Below are 21262 nucleotides of genomic sequence, written 5' to 3'. Positions count from 1 at the left end.
TGCTCAAACCACTGAGCTATCCCTCCCCCCTTTAAGTCAATGTTTAGTTGTAAACATCTGAAAGAACTATAACACTTTATTCATAGTTACGAATAACCTCCATTCCCGAGATGTTCTTAACTTGGAGGTTCTTCTGTACTTGCATGACATGTGCTTATTGTATGGCATAGGATGTCAGTTATACAATTAAGACACATTGATCTTTTTTGGTCTGTATAATACAATTGCTTACTGTTAAATTTGTCATTGGAAAATTGAATGTTAATAGTCATGTAGATTTTTGTTTGGAAACCATGAACTTTAAAAGGTATTCTATTTTTATATAGGTTTAAGTAAAGGCACCTAGACAGACCTTCCCAAAACCCTTAGAAAATGTGGCACCTTAAAGACTAACAGATTTATTTGGACATAAGCTTTCATGGCTAAAAAAAACCTCACTTCTTCAGATGAACGAAAGCTTATGCACAAATAAATCTGTTAGTCTTTAAGGTGCCACCGTACTCCTTGTTGTTTTTGTGGATACAGACTAACACGGCTACCCCCTGATACTTAGAAAATGTGTACACTGCTATGGCAAACTACAAATAAAACGTAGGTATGTTTTATTTTGCTTCTTTACAAAAAGGCCTCAAAAGTTTTACTGTGTTATGCATGTGTTTTAAACATGCCTTCAGATTTTCTCCTTCAGACATAATTTACATCACTACCTGACATACAGTTATGTACAGCTTCTAAAATCTTCCCTCAGTCCAACTCTCTAATTGAATCATTTATGTACAGAGCTGGTGTCTGCAGGATAAATCCACACAACAAAATACGAACACTACAGCATTAATCAAGTATCAGAGGGGTAGCCGTGTCAGTCTGAATCTGTAAAAAGCAACAGAGGGTCCTGTGGCACCTTTAAGACTAACAGAAGTATTGGGAGCATAAGCTTTCGTGGGTAAGAACCTCACTTCTTCAGATGCACTTCTTAAAGGTGCCACAGGACCCTCTGTTGCTTTTTACAGCATTAATGGTTTGGACTCACAATCAATCCCAGATCTTCTCCCACCTTTCAGGCTGCCCTCCCCCATGTTCCAGCTGTCACTCATGAGTTTCCTCTCCAACACACACTCGTCCCTCCCACCCCAACACCGAATCTCTTGCCCTCACTTCCTTCACAACTGCATCAGCCCCTCGCAAATTGGCAAGGTATGGGAAACATTAATCCTGCAAATTCACCTACTTTGCCCAGTCCCGTGGGGGGGGTTCCTTGTCCCCAAACAGGTGTTGCCTTGTCTGTCATCCTCGGTGTCGGAGGACAAGAGCAGCAGTCTCTGTACAGAGGCCCCATCAGGACCAAGGTTGGAAACCGGAGGGATGCTGACCAAGGGTCTGGGGGCTCCCAGCTGAAAGGGGAAAACAACAGAGAATGACCTAGGCCTAAAGCGAGCCCAGCTGCTTCTCATGCCCACACGGGGCCCGGCTCCGGCTCCCACTACTCCCTCAGGAGGGCCTGGCTCCCTCCCGCGTCCCCCGCGATTTCCCGGCAGGGCCCGTCTCCGGCTCCCTCCCGCGTCCCTGCTCCTCCCCCTCCGACTCCCCAGCTTCCCGCCCAGCGGGCCGGGCCCGGCTCGCGCCGTTCCTCGACAGCTCTTCACCCCCACAATTCCCTCACCCGGACGCGCTGCCTGGGCCCGCGCGCCATCCTCGCCTGGAACCCGCCGCTGCTACGTTCAAACCTCCCACCCGCCCCTCTTCAGCGCAGCGTCACCACGTCCGGGGCGGTACTTAACCCTGCCGCTCTGGTCGCGCATGCGCCAGGGGAAGCCCGAACTGCACCTCGAATCGCCGCAGCCCTCGCCCGCGCCCCGAAGAGCCCAGTGGGCGCAGCTGCTGCGACCCCGCCCCCGCGAGGAATCTGGCGCCAGCCCAGAGCCGGAACCGCCCCCCAGCGCCAGCTCCCAGGGACCGTGGCCGCCCTCCCCCAGCCACTGAGCGCGCGCGCCCAGCGCATCTTCCCGCGCGGAGACCCGCTCCCGCCGGCGCCAGAGATTATAACAAAAACACGTTGTTTGCAGTGCTCTTCAGTTGTAGTCATAAGATGTCTTTTTATTAGGCAGTTAGCTGGAAACAAAAGCCTGTTACAATAAGCAAAGCAGCAGTGAAAGCAGCAACGTCCCACGCCAGGAACAAAGCTCAACGGGCACCCCCAGCAAGTCTCACCTATGCAGAGCACGCCACCCGTGAAAGTTAAGTGGGCAGTAGCCCACGAAAGCTTACGCGCTAATAAAGTTGTTAGTCTCTAAGGTGCCACCAGTACTCCAGTTCTTTTTTTAGTTCAGCTTTGTTTCAGGGGTAGTAACTTGCAGCAGTAATTCTTAAGGTGCTACCATCTTTTCCATTTTTACGGTTTAAACTAGGTAGTTTCAATTGTCCAAAGCTATAAGGCTGGGCTTTTAAAGAGTAAAATTTATAAATGTGCATGCTGGTTGTGGACAAGGGGTGTAGCCATGGTTGGTCGAGGCTGTCTTTTAGTGGAGCAACTTTCTGTTAGTGAAAGTGATAAGCTTACATAGCACTCCTCTTCATGGGGAACCAGAGTATCAACACAGCAACAAAACAGCCCCTAGTACAGGCTAGCCACAGGTTCTTCAGTGCTATGTCAACATACCCTCTAATCTCAAAAGTTTCTCTCTCTCACCCCCAGAAGTTGGTCCAATAAAAGGTATTACCTCGCCAACCTTGTCATTTCTGGTTAGAAAATGACACGTAAGATTTCTTGTTCAGGAATTAGCAGGTGGTAAGACTCTACCAGAAAACTAGGCATCCTACACTAAGCATTCAGCACCTAGGGTACATTCAAAAGCATCAACTGAGACAGATAAAAGGTGCATCAAAAGCAGCACTTTGAACACAGTTCTCTGTTGCTGCACTAGAAGACAAATTGTTACCTGTTACTGAATAGATGTGTGTAGCACACTTAGCAAGACTGACATTGATTAGTTTTAAACTGCAGTCCACGACCCTCCGCACAGATTTAAGAACAAAATTACTTACGGTAATTCATGCTTGTTCAATACAAAACTCAGCATCAGAGTTTACATACAGCCCATGGCCTCCAAGTTACCACATATCAGTGAGATAATGACACCCCCACATTAAGAAAAAAGCCTTTCTGGGTGGTCCTTAAATACTGCAATAATTAATTATATATATAACTGCCCACTTGAGAGCTTTTCAGAGTTGGAATACTTTTTTTTTTATATAAACATTAATATACTTGATGCAGATGTTTAGTAGATGAAAATCTATACTTACCTGGGATTTCATTTCTGCTGAAATGAATAGAACTATTTAAAAGCCAAGCTATGGAAAGGAAGGTAAAAGGCCAGCAGCCCAGAACATTGTTTTGACAGCAGCACAGAAGGGGTAGTAAAGGCGAAACGCTGGTCAAATGGGTCAAACTGGGCAAACCAGATCTTTATTTTAAAAAAAGTCCTTGCTACAGTACATAGGACTGTGCCTCTGTACATAATTAACAATCATTCCTGAAGGATTTGTATTTGGCACCAGTTTGTTTATTTCAAAACAGTTCAGGGGCATTAATTTTAAACCAATTTTGTTTTTCAACAGAATAGGAGCTGTCATCATGAAGCCAATTAGCTGAGATACAGGAGAATTTTTTTTTTTTTTTTTTAAACCAAGCACTGAGTTCTCATCTAAATCAACACAGTACAGAAAGTTCCAAAACAGAGGTCAAACATTAAAAGGCTGATATAGGCTCAAGTGGTTTATAAAACCTGTAAAAAGACTACACCAGCAAATATGCCCTTTCAATCTGCACAGTTAAGAAGTTAATGCAGGGAGCAACACTCACTAGTTGGAAATCATGTCATGGAAGAATCGCACATATACCAACAGGAACACCTGAAATCAAACATTAAAAAGCTCCAATTCCCAATCCACATAAGAGGAGAGAAATTCATAGGAAGATTGAATCAATCCATGAAATCACAATTGGATGGACAGTTCACACTTTCCCCATCAAGCACCAGGCCTTGCAAACATACAGTACATGTGCACAACCCAATCTTTTTCAAACTCCTTATGGAATAGAAAGTTCCCAATCTCTACAGCCTCTCCCTATTATGCACAAAGTATGTCTGTCTGTGCTCTTAAATCACCATCATGTATCACTTCAGTCACAGAGTACCAGGCAGATTAAGTAGAAATGCACTGTCTTTAGCTCCCATCTCCTTTGCAGAGGAGTTTGAGAGGCTCAATTCTGGGAGAGTTGTGTCAGCAGAGTCCTTCATGCAGATTCACTGGTCTCTATTGGCTTAACCATATGGTCTGGTTTGTTGCCAGCAGCGTAGTGATCCCACATCTGAAGGTAAAGCCGCTCCAGTTCCATTGTGTACTGTTTGGTGTTGAACAAAGGACTTGATATTCTCTGCTTCCAGACTTTACTACGAATTTTCTTCAGGCTACACAAAGAGTTAACAGCAAGCAGTCAGATGAGAAGTAGACACAGGAACAAACGGTTATTATGATCTATTACCTCAACTAACCCAGAACTCTCAACACACCATTGCTTCAGCAAATCCCTTTATTGTCATCCCCCTACCCAAAATCCATGTTGTTGCTCCTTCCCCAATGTGGAACAGTTAACTTCACAGAAACTCAACTTTTTCATTGTAGGTGAAAATGCTATGGACATTTGTGTTAGTACTGCTACATGCTAATTAACCAGACCCACCAACCCTTTGATACAGCCCCATCGGATGGAATTTCCCCAACTGCAAGTGCCCCTTTATTTCAGTCTAGGTTTTTCTTTCTGAAAGGAAAGTGAAAATGCATTTTGTTTGAGTTTACTTTCTGCAGAAGGTTCAATATGTCAGCATTCCTATCTCCCTTCCAGCAGCTGCACAAAGTAAACCGTAATCTCCATACAGAAGGTTCTTTATTACTTTGTAGCTCCACAGGGAATCAGAAAAGGGGAAAACATGAAAAAATGACCATGTCTAATTTCAATAGATTTGGTCAATCCTTAACACTCAGGCCATTAACAATGACTATGTGGATACACTACCAAGAAGCAGAGTGATCAGGAGCAGTGATTACAAGGTTAGGATTAAGTAAGGTCTGAGTTCTAATTCCAGCTCTGCCAATGTCTCAGTGTGATATCCTGCACATGATGTTCAATCTCAGTCTCTAGATCTGTAAAGTTACAATTACTTCATAGGGAATACGTTGAGGGTTCTTCAATCCTGGGAGGGCTAGTCAATGATTGTGTAGTAGTGATCTGAACATGCAAAGAGCCAAGTATTTTTAGGGAGGACAAGTGCATACTTTGGGCATTTCATGATACTCACCCATCTGAACATGCCACGCCCCATTCTAGTATAGTTCCCTCCCACATCTGCCTTCCTAGCTCCTATTATGGCTATTTAAAGAGCTCAACCCTCCCTGAGAAGGCAGCCTGTCTCTCACACCCCGCCCACTCTTCAGCATGGAGCCCTGGGTCTGTGCAAGAATCCCTCCACACACACACTTTGCCTCCAACCCTGGCCTCTATTGAAGGCATATATTGCTCCCTTCTGCTGCTTCGCGGTATGAGAATACTAGATCCAAGAGAGTAGTTTTTCACCCCAGATGGGACTTACATATATGGAGATATACCCATCTCATAGAACTGGAAGGGACCTTGAAAGGTCATGGACTCCAGTCCCCTGCCTTTACTAGCAGGACCAGTTTGTGCCCCAGATCCCTAAATGGCCCCCTAAAGGATTGAACCCACAATCTCTGGTTTAGAAAGCCAATGCCTTATCCATTAGGCCACTGGGGCCCTTCCCCCCAACAGAGTAGGGAGGAGGAGAGGAGGTAATTCCCTCAGGACACATTGCAGATATGAATTCTAGCCCAATTCCTCATTCCAATGAGCACAGACCTTACTTCCTCATCAGCAAAGCAGTTTAGTGGCTACTTCAAAACCCTGGAGGTCAGTCAGCTCCCAAGGTAACAAACAGCGGGTAACTTCATCAGTCAAAGTAAGTTCAACAAAACTAAAGTAATGACATGCCTCACTGCTTAGAGCCGTTTATATTTATGTTTATTCCATTTTGCTTCCTAACACTCACTATCCCCAATAATGGTGCCTTAATGTTCTAGATCTTCATTTCATCCTCCAAACTAGATGTACTTACTATTCTAGATCAGTTCCCAGTTTAACAGCAATATCTTCATATTCTTGTCTACTCTTAGCAATAAGTTCAAGACAACCAAGGCAAGTAAGCTGGGAGGCAGCAACCCGTGATGCAAGAGTTTCCCCTGTAAAAAGAGAAAAAGTGATAACCAATACTCCTTCTTGATGCTTTACAATTTACTTAATTTTTTTCTCCTGCCTGAGAAAATACATAAGGGGAGGTTGCTACACTGATTATCTGTTCTGGAAAGCCTGCCCACTAGCTAGAACTGGGATGCACTTAATTTCTTTACTATCTATGACAAACGTGGGCAAACTACGGCCCGTGAGCTCCCGGCTGGGGAGGCTAACCCCCGGCCCCTCCTCTGCAGCCAGGCTGCCAGCGCTCTGGACGGCAGGGTTGCACGCTTTGGCCGGGCGGCGCGACAGCATGACTGGCGTCGGCCGGGCGGCCAGACATGCTGCTCTGAGCGGCATGGTAAGGGGGCGGGGGCTGGGGGGTTGGCTAAGGGGCGGGGGGTCCCAGGGGCAGTCAGGGGACAGGGAGCAGGATGCAGTTGAATGGGGTGGAGATTCTGGGGGGGGGGGGGCGGTCATGGTTGGATAAGCATGAGAGTCCCGGTGGGCTTGTCATGGGGCAGGGATGTGGATAGGGGTCAGAGCAGTCAGGGGACTGGGAGCAGGGGGGTTGAATAGGCATGGGGTCCCGGGGGGCCTGTCAAGGGGCGGGGGTGTGGATAGGGGTGGGGGCTGGGAGCAGGGGGGTTGGATAAGGGGTGGGGTCTGGGGGGCGGTTAGGGGACAAAGAGCGGGGGGGGATGGATGGGTGGGTGGAGAGTCTGAGGGGGACGGTGGCCAGGCTGTTTGAGGTTGGCACAGCCCTCCGTACCCAGCCCTCCATACAGTTTTGCAGCCTCAGTGTACCCTTCGGGCCAAAAAGTTTCCCCACCCCTGATCTATGAACTCTTCATACTAGATAGTTACATATACAAGATAAAAATAAAAACAAGAAGGATTGAAGGTCTATAACAATTACATTCAATATGAATTGTCACCACGTGGCTACAATCTTGTTTCCCTGAGACATTACCTGGCATAGTAACCATGGGAGTTCCAGCCCAGAGTACATCCATCCCAGTAGTGTGCCCATTACAAAGTGGAGTATCTAGACAAACATCAGCCAACTGGCCCCTCCGCACATGTTCCTCTTTGGGGGCAACAGGAGAGAATATGATTCGGTTCTGGGGAAGGCCCATGTTCTGTGCATATTGTTGAATATTGGGTTCTCCTACAGCGGGGAAACGCAACAGCCACAATACGCTATTTGGAACTCGCTTCAGAATCTACAAACAAACCAGGAAGAAAATAAAGGGTGAGTGTGTAAAAAACATTCAGAAGCATCACCCTCCTGGATAGATCAGAACAAGCTAATAGTGGCAGGAAATAATAGAAATGTATGACTGGAAGGGACATAGATAGGTCATTTAATCCAGTCCTCTGCACTGAGGCAGGTCTAAGTACTATCTAGATTATCCCTGACAGGTGTTTGTTTAACCTGTTCCTAAAAGCCTCCAATGACTTAGATTCCACAACCTCCCTAGGTAATTTGTTCCGGTGCTTAACTACCCTGATGGTTAGGAAGTCTTTCCTAACGTCGAACCTAAATCTCCCTTGCTGCAATTTAAGCCCATTGCTTCTTGTCCAGTCCCCAGTGGTTAAGGAGAACAATTTATCATGCTCCTCTTTATAACAACCTTTTATGTACTTGAAGACTTAGGTCCCCTCTCAGTATTATATTCTGCAGATTGAAAAGATTGGGTTTGTTTAATCTTGCTTTGTAGGTCATGTTTTCTAGACCTTTAATCTTTTTTGTTGCTCTCCCTCTTGACTTCCCTACATCTTTCCCCAACTGTGGTACCCAGAACTTCACACAGTACTCCAGCTGAGGCATTATCAATAAGTGCGGTCTTGTCTTGCTTACAACACTCCCGCTAATACATCCCAGAATGACATTTGCTTGTTTTGAGTCAACAATGTAATACTGTTGCAAAACAAGCAAACAACATTGTGGGATCTATTAGCAGGAGTGCTGTAAGCAAGACAGAAGATGTAATTCTTCCACTCTACTCAGCACTGATTGATAAAGGCTTAGCTGGAGTACTGTGTGCGCTTCTTTCCCCAACTGTGGTTATTAGAGGTGGACCAACTAGAGCAGCAGTTCTCAAACTGTGGGCTGGGAACCCAAAATGGGTGGCAACCCCGTTTCAATGGGGTGTCCTGGGTTGGCAACAGACTTGCTGGGGACGGGTTGAAGCCGAAGCCCAAGGGATTCACGCTCCTCCTTCCGCACCCCCATCCTCCGTTGGCAGGTCTGGGGCCTCGGCTCAGGCTTCAGTCCCCCCTCCCAGGTCATGTAGTAATTTTTGTTGTTAGGAGGTCGCAGTGTAATGAATTTTGAGAACTGCAGAACTAGAGGAAGTCAAGAGAGAGAACAAAAAAGGACTAAAAGTCTAGAAAACGTGACCTACAAGGAAAGGCTGAAAAAGCTGGATTTGTGAAATGCCTCACTTTCAAAGTGGAAGTGAAAGTCAGTCACACAATGTGTCAAACAGTAAGTGCTAGCTTCTGGGATACGACCTGAAGAGCAGAGTGGATACAGCATGCACCTCTCGTTTTGCTTTTTTACCACAGTTTAGGTGAAAGTCATGTTTGCCAGTTAATTTTAATAAGACAAACAGCAGCACACAGGGGTGTGTACCCACAGCAGATGAAACGACGAGGTGAATTTAGCATTGATGAAAATGCTGGATTCACAGCCTTGGAGATTAAAGATTCCAATTTATTTACAGGGAGCACTATACAGTAGTGCATAAGAACGGCCATACTGGGTCAAACCAAAGGTCCATCTAGCCCAGTATTGTGTCTTCCGACAGTGGCCAATCCCAGGTTCCCCAGAAGGAATGAACAGAACAGGTAATCAAGTGATCCATCCCCAGTTGCCCATTCCCAGCTTCTGGCAAACAGAGGCTAGGGACCCATCTCTGCCCATCCTGGCTAATAGCCATTGAGGACCTATCCTCCATGAACTTACCTAATTCATTTTTGAACCCTGTTATAGTCTTGGCCTTCACAACGCCCTCTGGCAAGGAGTTCCACAGGTTCACTGTGCGTTGTGTGAAAAAATACTTCCTTGTGTTTGTTTTAAACCTGCTGCCTATTAATTTCATTTGGTGACCCATAGTTCTTGTGTTATGAAGAGTAAATAAACTTCCTTATTTACTTTCTCCACATCAGTCATGATTTTATAGACCACTATTATATTCCCCCCTTAGTCATCTCTTTTCCAAGCTGAAAAGTCCCAGTCTTATTAATCTCCCCTCATACGGCTGTTCCATGCCCCTAATAATTTTTCTTGCTCTTTTCTGAACCTTTTCCAATTCCAATATATATTTTTTTGAGAATGGGCGACCCCATCTGCATACAATATTCAAGATGTGGGTGTACCATGGATTTATATAGAGGAAATATAATATTTTCTGTCTTATTATCTATCCCTTTCTTAATGATTCCCAACGTTGTTTGCTTTTTTGACTGCCTCTACACATTGAGTGGATGTTTTCAGAGAACTATTCAAGATCTCTTTCTTGACTAGTAACAGCTAATTTAGATCCCATCATTTTATACGTATAGTTGGGACGGTGTTTTCCAATGTGCATTACTTCGCATTTATCAACAGTGCAAAGCTTCCTTACAGTGCCTCATCAGTATGCCTCAACATAAGAGCAGCCATACTGGGTAGGACCAAGGGTCCATCTCGCCAGTATCCTGTCTTCCAACAGTGGCCAATCCTAGGTGCGTCAGAGGGAATGAACAGAACAGGTAACACTGGTCTACAATTTTTGAGAAGTTGTCTGCTTCAGAGATAAAATGTGCTCTTTATTATGTATTTTGATGTGCTGAATTCAAATATGACAATTAAAACAACTGATTGGCTACTGTTTCTAAGATATTTAAGTTTTTACATTTTATGTCTATGTATATTGTGTAGATAGTAGAGTTTTAATCATAAATTGTAAACCTAGGTCTTTTCATGTGTTTATGGTTGCTTTACATGATAATATTTCACCTGTCCTGTTTATGTAACACTTTAAAAATCAGCAAAAGGGTTATATAAATAAAATGTATTATGAAACAAAAGGCAAAAAACTATTATGTACATAGTTTAGTCCTATTCAGTGTCTACTCGGCGCTTCTTGGCTGGTCTCTTGTATTCATTAAATGGAGCATCTCTTGTCACTGTCAATAGTCTGCAAGCATTGATGGGCTCCATTTGCCCTGATAGCGTTTCTCCATTGTTGCAATGTCCTGGTGAAATCGCTCGCCGTGCTCGTCGCTCACTGCTCCGCAGTTCGGTGGAAAAAAATCTAGATGAGCATGCAAAAAATGTATCTTTAGTGACATGTTGCAACCAAGGCTTTTGTATGCCTTGAGGAGGTTTTCCACCAACAACCTGTAGTTGTCTGCCTTGTTGTTTCTGAGAAAATTTATTGCCACTAACTGGAAGGCTTTCCATGCCCTCTTTTCCTTGCCACGCAGTGCATGGTCAAATGCATCATCTCGAAGAAGTTCACGAATCTGAGGACCAACAAGGACACCTTCCTTTATCTTAGCTTCACTTCTCCGTGGAAAATTTCCAAGGTTGTACTTGAAAGCTGCTTGTGTTTTGTCAATGGCCTTGACAAAGTTCTTCATCAGACCCATCTTGATGTGGAAAGGTGGTAACAAAATCTTCCTTGATTCAACAAGTGGTGGATGCTGAACACTTTTCCTCCCAGGCTCCAATGACTGTCGGAGTGGCCAATCTTTCTTGATGTAGTGGGAATCTCTTGCACGACTATCCCATTTGCAGAGAAAACAGCAGTACTTTGTGTATCCAGTCTGCAGACCAAGCAAGAGAGCAGCAACCTTCAAATCGCCACAAAGCTGCCACTGATGTTGGTCATAGTTTATGCACCTCAAAAGTTGTTTCATGTTGTCATAGGTTTCCTTCATATGGACTGTATGACCAACTGGAATTGATGGCAAAACATTGCCATTATGCAGTAAAACAGCTTTAAGACTCGTCTTCGATGAATCAATGAACAGTTTCCACTCATCTGGATCGTGAACGATGTTGAGGGCTGCCATCACACCATCGATGTTGTTGCAGGCTACAAGATCACCTTCCATGAAGAATGGAACAAGATCCTTTTGACGGTCACGGAACATGGAAACCCTAACATCACCTGCCAGGAGATTCCACTGCTGGAGTCTGGAGCCCAACAGCTCTGCCTTACTCTTGGGTAGTTCCAAATCCCTGACAAGGTCATTCAGTTCACCTTGTGTTATGAGGTGGGTTCAGAGGAGGAGGATGGGAGAAAATGTGGGTCCTGTGACATTGATGGTTCAGGACCAGAAGTTTCATCCTCTTCCTCGTCTGACTCAAGTGAGAATGATTCCGGTGCATCAGGCACCGGCAGTCCTCCTCCGTGGGGTACTGGGCGTATAGCTGATGGAATGTTTGGATAATGCACAGTCCACTTTTTCTTCTTTGACACACCTTTCCCAACTGGAGGCACCATGCAGAAGTAACAATTGCTGGTATGATCTGTTGGCGCTCTCCAAATCATTGGCACTGCAAAAGGCATAGATTTCCTTTTCCTGTTCAACCACTGGCAAAGATTTGTTGCACAAGTGTTGCAGCATGTGTGTGGGGACCACCTCTTGTCCCGATTTCCAATTTTGCAGCCAAAATAAAGGTGATAGGCTTTCTTAACCATAGTGGTTATACTGCGCTTTTGTGATGCAAAAGTCACTTCACCACAAACATAGCAGAAGTTATCTGCACTGTTCACACAAGTACGAGGCATCTCTGCTCACTTTGGCTAAACAGAAATGTGTCCCTTTGCAAAATCAAACACTCACAAATAAGAGAGCACGACCTGTATGATTTCTAGAGCTGATATAGGGCAATTTGTTCAGCAGAGTGATGTAAGCTTCGTTATGATTGCATCATCCATGACTTCTAGGAACAACATGATGCAATTCATATCATGTATGATGCAATACCAACTTCAGATTGCATCATTCATTGTTTTGCCTAAAAAGCAAGTACTGTCCAAACCCAGTCATGGATTTATTCACAGATCCAGTCAAAGATGTATTTTAGTCATTTCTGGTTTAAATTGAGATCCCTTCCCTTTATAACTCACTTATCCTCCGCCATTCCCAAGTCAAGGGTCGTATATACTGACCCAATAGCATATCTTGAAAACTAGAGCCAATCAACAATTTTAAGCATCATTTTCGTTCTCAGTAACCCAGAATTAGTAAAGTTTGACTACATTTATTTCAGAAGCATTTTGGCTGTAGAGCAGTGTAATCATCAAGTGATCCATTCCCGGTCACTCTGACCTGAAGTGAGATGTTCAGCCTCTGTACCCATCTAATGGTTGACTTGTCAGGGAAGAGCACAGATAATGGTGCAAATAAGTGCCAGTTGTAGTGGTGTAAATTGGACAGTACTGAACTGCTTATTACACATTGACTATGAAAAAGCTGTCAGAAGGGTAACAATTTTTACTCAACTCCCAACTCGGATCCGATTTATAATGAGACCCAAAGAAATTCCAAATCCCATTATTATCCAATCCCTTATTCCGGAGAGTATTGTAAGGATTCAAAAAGGTCCATGCCAAATAAATATTCTCAACCAACCAGGCAAGGAAACTGAAATCTTTCCCTGACCTGAATAGGGGCAATTTAAGTTAAAGATCTGTTGCTCATTTTAAAACCATTCCTGTAAACAAGACAGCAGTCAAATTATGGAGATCTGATCTGAGACTTAGTAGCAAACATAACTACTCACGTTAGCCCACATTTGTAAAGTGGAAGGGTCAATCTTATATAGCTGGTTAAAGTTACAGTACACAACAGCATCCTCTGGTAACCCATACTGAGAGCGGGTGGTAACAATGATGGTACGTGGAACCTCTTCTCCAGTTGCTGCCTTGTTGTTAATCTAGGAAGAATATAAGAAACTTCAACTATCAGCTAATTTAGAGCACTGAAACTCAGACCACAGGGTACCTAATGAAATAATCCAGTCAAGTGTTTAATAGCATGAATACTTACCTGAAGAGCGGATTCAAGTTATGTCAAATATGAGGAAAAGGAAGGTTACTCACTCGTAACCAAAATACTTTGAGAGGATAGCTGCACGTTCACACACTTGGAATGTATTCATGGTGCAACTTGGATTAGTGGAACCTTCTAGGAACAAAACCTACTGGAGAACTTGCACACTTCCTGGCCTTCCCCTCGCAGCTCTAAATATCTGGTGGACAAAGCTATAAAGGAGGCATGGCATGCTGACTGTCTCAGTTTCTTCTAACACCGCCTCCTCCTACCGTCTCAAGTTGAAAGTACGACTGAGGAAGAAGGAAAGTGCGCAGAGGTCATCTTAAAAGAATGTTAATTATAGGTGAGTATATTTCATTTCTTCATGTGGCCTCAGCACATTCCCACGCTCGTGTGTTTGACAAGTAGTACTCCTACCTCCATACAGTGGGATAAAGAGGTTCAGTTAAACAGAAAAGGTAATACTGCCTGAAATTGTGCATCTGCTTTAGATGGCACAAACTAATATATTTTGTGAAAATATGAAGAGAGCATTAAGTGGCAGCTCTATGAATTAGATATATTGCCATATTAATAGAGGAAGCTTCCATGGCCTCATTTAGTCAAGTCCAATTGGAACACTTCTGGGTGAAGAACAGGTATGTTCATAACACTCTTCAATACAGTAGTCCTACTTTTAAGAGTTCATAAAATTGTAGTATATCTTCTGAAAGGAAGGAGTATGATGAATTCACATTGCTATCTTGCAAAGTTTGAACATTCAAATCCAGAGTGGAAGGATGGTCTAGCAGTTAGAGCACTTGCCTCAGACTTGGGAGACCCAAGTTCAATTCCTTGCTCTGTTAAAGACTTCCTGTGTGACCTGGGCAAGCCACTTAGCTCCTCTTTACTCCAGAGGGGGATGTAAGAATAACTACATTAAAGACTGAAGAGCTAAGATACTACAGTGATTGGGGCCATATAAAAAACAAAAAAGAGGGAGACAGAGACAACATCTATATCTGGACAGCTGACAAGTAAAGGAGACTGTTCCCTCAGTAGTGGGCACAGTAGCTGATCCAGACAAGAGACTTCTGATGGTTCCCTTTGCGGCTGCCTTTCTTCAGCCCTTTTAAATACAGGGTAATACCTTAGAGAAGGCTAATATGACCTCATGCCATATTAGGAAGGTGGTCTTGCAGTCTGAAATGTTGGAACAGAGTGTTGAATACACACTCTAGCTCCCCTGATCCAAGAAAAGATGTCATACCATGAGTGGTTAGATTCTGTATAAGTGTGGATTTGAGGAGTTTTCTATGAGTCATAACAATGACTTAATTATATGAAAAGCCAAATTCACAGTCTAACATCCTACATCATAAAGACCATAGAATTTCCTCCAAAATAATTCCTTCTGAACTAGAGCATCTCTTTAAAAAAAAAATCCTATCTTGATTTTAAAACAGTTCCACTGGATAATTACCCTTGCTGTTAAAAATTTACACCTTATTTTCCAGTCTGAATTTGTCGATCTTCAACTTCCAGACATTGGATCTTGCTATACATTTGTCAGTTAGATTGAAGAATCCATGATCAAATATTTGTTCCCCACATAGATACTAAGAGACTCATCATGTTGCCCCTTAACCTTCTCTTTGTTGATATAAGTAGACTGAGCTCCTTGTGTCTTTCACTATAAAGACATTTTCCAAGCTTTAATTAGTCTCATGGTTCTTCTCTGAACCCTGGCTAATTTATCAACATCCACAATTCAAGGATACCGGAACTGGATGCAGTATTCCAGCAGTGCTCACACCGGTGCCAAATATACATTAGCTGTTTTGGCCACACTGTTACTCAGCTGTTTATCCACCTTAACCCCCCCAATCTTTTTCAGTCACTGCTTCCTAGGATAGAGTCCTTCATCCTGTAAGAATTGCCTACACTCTGTTCCTAGATGTGTACATTTAGCCATATTAAAACATGTTTACTTGCACATAGCTTACCAAGCAATCCAGATCACTCCACATCAGTGGCCCATCATTTTTATTATTTACCACTCCAATCTGTGTCATCTGTAAACTACCAGTTATGATTTTATGTTCTCTTCCAGGTCATTGATGAAAGTTTAAACAGCACAGGTCCAAGGATGGATCCCCGCAGGACCATTTTACAAAAGCAGCTGCTCGATGATGATCCCCCATTTACAATTACATTAAGAGCTATCAGTTAACCAGCTTTTAATCCATTTAATATATGCCATGTTAATTTTGTATTGTTCTAAATTCTTAAACTTCTGTAAGGCATCTGACATTTTGATTAAGTATATTGTATCAACATTTTTCAAGATTAATATAATCTAAGTAAAAAAAATGATCGAATCTGTCAAACTATTTCCCATAAACCCATGTTGAATGGTATTAATTATATTACCCTCCTTTAATTTTTGATTATTGTTCTTTATAAATATATCAGAGGAATAAATATCAGGGAGGGAGAGGAATTATTTAAGCTTAGTACCAATGTGGACACAAGAACAAATGGATATAAACTGGACATCAGGAAGTTTAGACTTGAAATTAGATGAAGGTTTCTAACCATTAGAGGAGTGAAATTCTGGAACAGTCTTCCAAGGGGAGTAGTGGGAGCAAAAGCCATATCTGGCTTCAAGATTAAGCTTGATAAGTTTATGGAGGGGATGGTATGATGGGATGGCCTAATTTTGGCAATTGATCTCTCTCTGATAATTAGCAGGTAAATATGCCCAATGGTCTGTGATGGGATGTTAGGTGGGATCTGAGTTACTACAGAGAATTCTTTCCTGGGTGCTGGCTGGTGAGTCTTGCCCACACGCTCAGGGTTTAACTGATGGCCATATTTGGGGTCAGGAAGGAATTTTCCTCCAGGGCAGATTGGCAGTGGCCCTGGAGGTTTTTTGCCTTCCTCTGCAGCGTGGGGCACGGATCACTTGCTGGAGGATTCTCTGCACCTTGAGGTCTTTAAACCATGATTTGAGGACTTCAATAACTCAGGCATAGGTTAGGGGTTTGTCACAGGAGTGGGTGGGTGAGATTCTGTGGCCTGCGTTGTGTAGGAGGTCAGTCTAGATGATCATTAAGGTCAGAAGGGACCATTAAGTCTAAATCCCATATCAGCCACTCCATTATCTTGTCTGGGATTAATGTCAGACTGACAGGGTTGTAACTACCTGGGTTATCCCCTTTACCCTTTTTAAATATCAGCACAAACTTGGCTTTCTTCCAGCCTTCTAGAATTTCTCCAGTGTTCCACCACTTACGGGGGGTGGGGGGGGAAATCAATCAACATTATGGTCCAGCAAGCTCTTCAGCCAGCTCTTTTTAAACTCTTGGATGCAAGATATCCAGACCAGCTGATTTTAAAGCATGTTTGGTTGGATCGAATCTTTATATATCACAGTGACAAGGACCTTAGGTTTTGTTCCAGGCACACAGACAAATGCCTGAAATGGGACATTACTGGGCTTTTTAATCCCATCAGGGGTCTAAGCCAAGGCTGTTCTTCAAGTACTGGCTTATCACAGTGTTTTGGAACCAGAAGGCTTTAGCCACTAATGCTTCCTGCAATGACACTGCTTGGAGAAGATTCTGATACTCATTTCTGGCCCAGAGTGAGAAGGTGCTGCATATGGAACAATGAGAAGGCAAATGACCTTTCTCAAAGGAACAATGCACATATGCATTTGTATTAGGAAAAGCAGCAGAGCAAGAGGCATATCTCTTGAACCATGGTTTCTCCCTCTATGGTTCCAATATGTGTCAGAACTAATGACATTTGCCAGAGTCTTTTGTTAAAAAAACAAGAAAATAACTAAGCAAAGTAAGGCAGCACTGACCCCAGGAATGATGCATTTGTGGGTCCAAGGACCCAGCTAGGTTACTGATCCATCTGTTACCAGGGTTAGAAGGAACTGAGGTGGACAATGTGCCACAACCCCTTTCATAGTCCCACTCTTCAAATGTTCTGCTCCTTCCCTTATGGCTCTGAAGGCACAAGCATGTTCCACTAGACATTGCTATTAGAAGATTCTATCAGTCCAAGCTACACCACCAACATATCCCAAGTGTGGGAATGTGCAGAGGCCACTTAAAATTAAAAATTTTAAATACACTATCTTGCAATCTCTTGTAGCTCCTCCAGTTTCTTATCTGTTTTAGACAGTAAATTCCTTGGGGCAAGGACTATATGTACATTGGTCTTGTACAGCAATAAGCACAGGATCAGCACTTAAAAGAACCAGCTTTAATAAGAGATGGTCATGCATAGTGAAGATGGATTAGAGCGCCATAAACAAAGAAGAAAATTATGTATCGAGTTAAGGGTGGGGTGCTTCAATTAATTACATCCAATCATATTACATCTTTAATCACTTGGAAGACTTAAGAAAATTCACACATGATGGTAATTCGGAAGTGTTCTGAAGACATAATGGAACCCAGAGACTTTAGAAATATGGGCAGAAAAACATTACATCTGAAAAAATGCAAATTAAGAAAGCTGTATGGCAATGCCTAAAGCAGTTTAAGTGGGAAGATTGAGAGGGTAATTAGATATGAGCTTGCAGTGTGATCTGGCAATAAGAAGAACTAATGCAATTTAGGACTGCATATGGAGAGGTATAACATGTAAGTTGTCCAGCTACACAGCACTGGCATGATCAGACCCAGAAATCTGCATTCTGTTTGTCCCCTTTTTCGCAATAGGTAGCTAAAATGAAGAAAATTCAAAGAAGAGTAACAAAATCACTTAAACTCAAGGGATTAATTTGTATTATGAGAAAAAAAATAAAACATTGATTCAAGATGGAGGGAAGAGAAATTACAAGGGAATAAAGAGGGAGGAGAAAACCATTTTTCTGTCCTACTTTGCCTCACCTGTGTAGTTGCTAGTCCATTGCTAATGTTGAATCCATTGATTGTTATCTGAATTTGTCCACGATTAATCATCTCAATCACGGCTTCTGCAATTGTATTCATAGGAATGACTGGCATACTGAGGGCAGCATTGCTGTCTGCATTGTCTCCACTATCAGGGCACTTCATCTAAGAAATCATGCAAGATTCATCAGTGAGAAAATGCTGCGTTCAGTCTACTAAGGCAGAGTGCACAGAAGTGGAGTTCTCACCTTAACAATTTTGACATCAGGGAGGCTGTCAAGGAATGCCTTCAAATCAATGCCATTCAAAACAATCCTGTTATCATAAATATGGCCATTGGACTTGAAATCAATTACTGCTTTTTTCTGTGGATCAAGAAAAACAAGTTTCAATTTACCACATTCCATTGCCAAATTACTGTACTGAATATAAGTTCCCAGAGAAGTACAATCATTACTATCGGCTTTCCTTTCCATCACTCTCTCTTACCTTCAGGTGGGGAAACATATTAGCATGGTCTCCAATAAAGAAAGTGTTTGGCATGTAAGCCAATTTCTCAGAATATTGCTCTGCCACATCAACTGGGGAAGTTTCTTGATCTGTGATGATATAATCCATGAACAGTGCCCCACTGGTTCCAGGGTATCCCAGCCACATAGCCTACAAGCCAAGCCAAAAAGCAACAGATTTTAATCTCAAGTATGGACAAACCACATGTGCAACTGTATAACCTGCTCTGATTCAGCATCTCTCTTACCAAGGTTCTCAAGGATTCTCAAATGGCTGACGCCCGACAAAATGAGAGAATTATCGTCAATCATCGGAATAACGAACAAGTAAACAAACAAACAAAAAACCCTGTGACAACTATGGCCAGAAATCTATCAAGCACACAGGGCCAGCTATACACAGTTATAAAGTTGGGTATTAACCAGTCACCTCAGTTTCTTTCACCTGTTTGGAGACTGCTGTGGCCTGGAATTAAATGGTCCTCAAGTTTCTCTGCCCCTTGTCGCGATTTAAGGTAATTCTCCATACTGCTCATGTGATTTATGAACCTAAGTCTCATTGAAAGTCAAAAGGACATAAGGTGCTTTAAAAGTTTTTACCCTTAGTCTCTTCCTCTTTTGATTAGCGTACTATACAACAGGATAGGTGGGATTTGTCCCACTGCATTCAGCAGTGTGTTAAAAACAGACATTTCATCCACACAAGCAGGGCCAGGAAGCCACTGGTTCTTGCTCTGGAGATATGTGGGGGTGGGGGTAGGTTGGGAAAAGGAGTCTATAACGGAAGGGGAATAGCCGAGAGCAGAGAGTTAGGAGATGCTGCTTTTTTGTTGTGCGAGGAAAGGCTCGAGCCACTTCTGCTTTCTCCAGAGGGGAGGGGAAATAAGGAGCAGATTGCCCCAGATAGAGAAGAGGAGCTAGGCGCACAGGGTTTCCTTAACATCCAAGAGGGATGCAGCCCCAAAAGGATCCCTTCAAAGAGAAATGGGTTCACAACCACTACTAGTTAAATGGAGGTGAGATGGTAAGAGTGCATGAGCCCAAAATGAAATGGAAACCCATCAATCATTTTGCTACTTTGGGTTGGTCGGCTCTTTTGAAAGACAGTTTTCACATACAGCTGCAATAGTACAGCAGCGCAGAACCCGCAAGTCCAAAACAGACTAGCATTTGCACTACTTCAAGAACCTCACAGAAGGACATTCTTCAAGGTGGTGTTTGGCTTACACTATCCTTTTCTTAGACCAACAAATTGAAACTTCTACCCCTGACGACTCAACTGATTAAGATCTGCTTTATAGTATACAAGGCGTCAGACACCCAAGTCAGCATCTAGTAAATAAGACTACTCCTATTGTTTTGCAGAAGCATTTCTGCAACCAGTACACTTGCACACACTTATGCTCAGATGAGTAACAAAAATCTAGGTCTTCCTTCCCTACTGGCAAAAGGCAGATTGTTGTTCTTACTCTTGGAGATGTACAGATGCCACCGTGACGGGCACCAATCTGAGAACCTATCTATCCCATTTAGCAAGGCTCTGAAATGGATGGGTAAGAGGGATAGCTCTCTTCTTTCGCACATCAACTGGTATCAAAAGGTCAGAGAAGACATTAGGACCACAGATTTGATTATGCATCAGAGCAAGTCACTACTGAGGTGACTGACCACAAGAATTCCTCGGTATGGCATTCCACAATACCACTGAACATGTTCCTGATTTGTGGTGCCTCTTTGCTACCAGTGTATTTCATTTATTTTTATTTTAACCTACAGAAAGACTAGATGAAACACTGATTTAAAATCCCGAGGAAACCAAGATTAATCCATCACCACCAGCATGCTCACTAGCTAGCTCAGGAGCAATCAGAAGGAGCTGCTCAACTATCTGTAGCAAAAAATAGAAATTAAAGCATTAATAGATAGGGCCCTACAAATTCATGAAGATGAAAAACGAGTCACCGACCGTGAATTCTGGTTTCCTTCCGTGAAATCTGGTCTTGTGTGCTTTTACCCTACACTATACAGATTTCAGCATTTTTCAAATTGGGGTCCTGACCCAAAAGTGAATTGTAAGGGGGATGGGGTCGCAAAATTATTTTAGGGAGGTCATGGTATTGCCACCCTTACTTCTGCGCTGCCTTCAGAGTGGGGCGGCTGTTGGCTGGGCACCCAGCTCTGAAGGCAGTGCCCCACTAGCAGCAGTGCAAAAGTAAGGGAGGCAATACCATACCATGCCATCCTTACTTCTGTGCTGCTGCTTATGACACCTCTCCAGCTGCCCAGATCTGAAGGCAGCGCTGCTGCCAGCAGCAGCACAGAAGTAAGGATAGCAGTACCGCAACCCCCCCTTCAATAACCTTGTGACACACCCTCCCCCGCAAAAAACCCTCCTTTTTGGGTCAGGACCCCTACAATTACAACACTGAGAAATTTTAGATTTAAATAGCTGAAATTTATGATTTTTAAAATCTTATGACCATGAAATT

At 43.2% G+C, this 21262-nt stretch overlaps 2 protein-coding genes across 6 annotated transcripts in view; both read right to left on the bottom strand.

Annotated features, from left to right (window-relative positions):
• GCNA (germ cell nuclear acidic peptidase) overlaps positions 1 to 1946 on the bottom strand; it is a 41616-nt gene extending 39670 nt beyond the window's left edge. For 2 of the 4 annotated variants that reach the window (XM_005286064.3, XM_042850998.2), the window contains exons 1-2: positions 1661 to 1789; positions 1229 to 1391 (exon numbers count right to left, since the gene is read on the bottom strand). In XM_005286064.3, coding sequence (XP_005286121.1) covers positions 1229 to 1391; positions 1661 to 1690 — 193 coding nt within the window. In that variant the 5' untranslated portion in view covers positions 1691 to 1789. Of the gene's footprint in view, positions 1 to 1228; positions 1566 to 1660 lie in introns of those variants that run through there. The other 2 variants (XM_005286065.5, XM_065557419.1) reach the window with 2 other exon arrangements.
• A 1494-nt stretch (positions 1947 to 3440) lies between these two features.
• The window catches only part of OGT (O-linked N-acetylglucosamine (GlcNAc) transferase), a 57142-nt gene continuing 39320 nt past the window's right edge, over positions 3441 to 21262 (bottom strand). For both annotated transcript variants that reach the window (XM_005286063.4, XM_005286062.4), the window contains exons 16-22: positions 18754 to 18924; positions 18513 to 18629; positions 18262 to 18429; positions 13098 to 13250; positions 7281 to 7533; positions 6192 to 6315; positions 3441 to 4472 (exon numbers count right to left, since the gene is read on the bottom strand). In XM_005286063.4, the coding sequence (XP_005286120.1) occupies positions 4298 to 4472; positions 6192 to 6315; positions 7281 to 7533; positions 13098 to 13250; positions 18262 to 18429; positions 18513 to 18629; positions 18754 to 18924 (1161 nt within the window). In that variant the 3' untranslated portion in view covers positions 3441 to 4297. The remainder of the gene's footprint in view (positions 4473 to 6191; positions 6316 to 7280; positions 7534 to 13097; positions 13251 to 18261; positions 18430 to 18512; positions 18630 to 18753; positions 18925 to 21262) is intronic.

The sequence above is a fragment of the Chrysemys picta genome, chromosome 9 (genome assembly GCF_011386835.1).
Source record: "Chrysemys picta bellii isolate R12L10 chromosome 9, ASM1138683v2, whole genome shotgun sequence".
NCBI classification, from domain to species: Eukaryota; Metazoa; Chordata; order Testudines; family Emydidae; genus Chrysemys; species Chrysemys picta.
The sequence above is the reverse complement of the archived record's forward strand: the minus strand, read 5'-3'. Positions and strand labels throughout refer to the sequence as shown.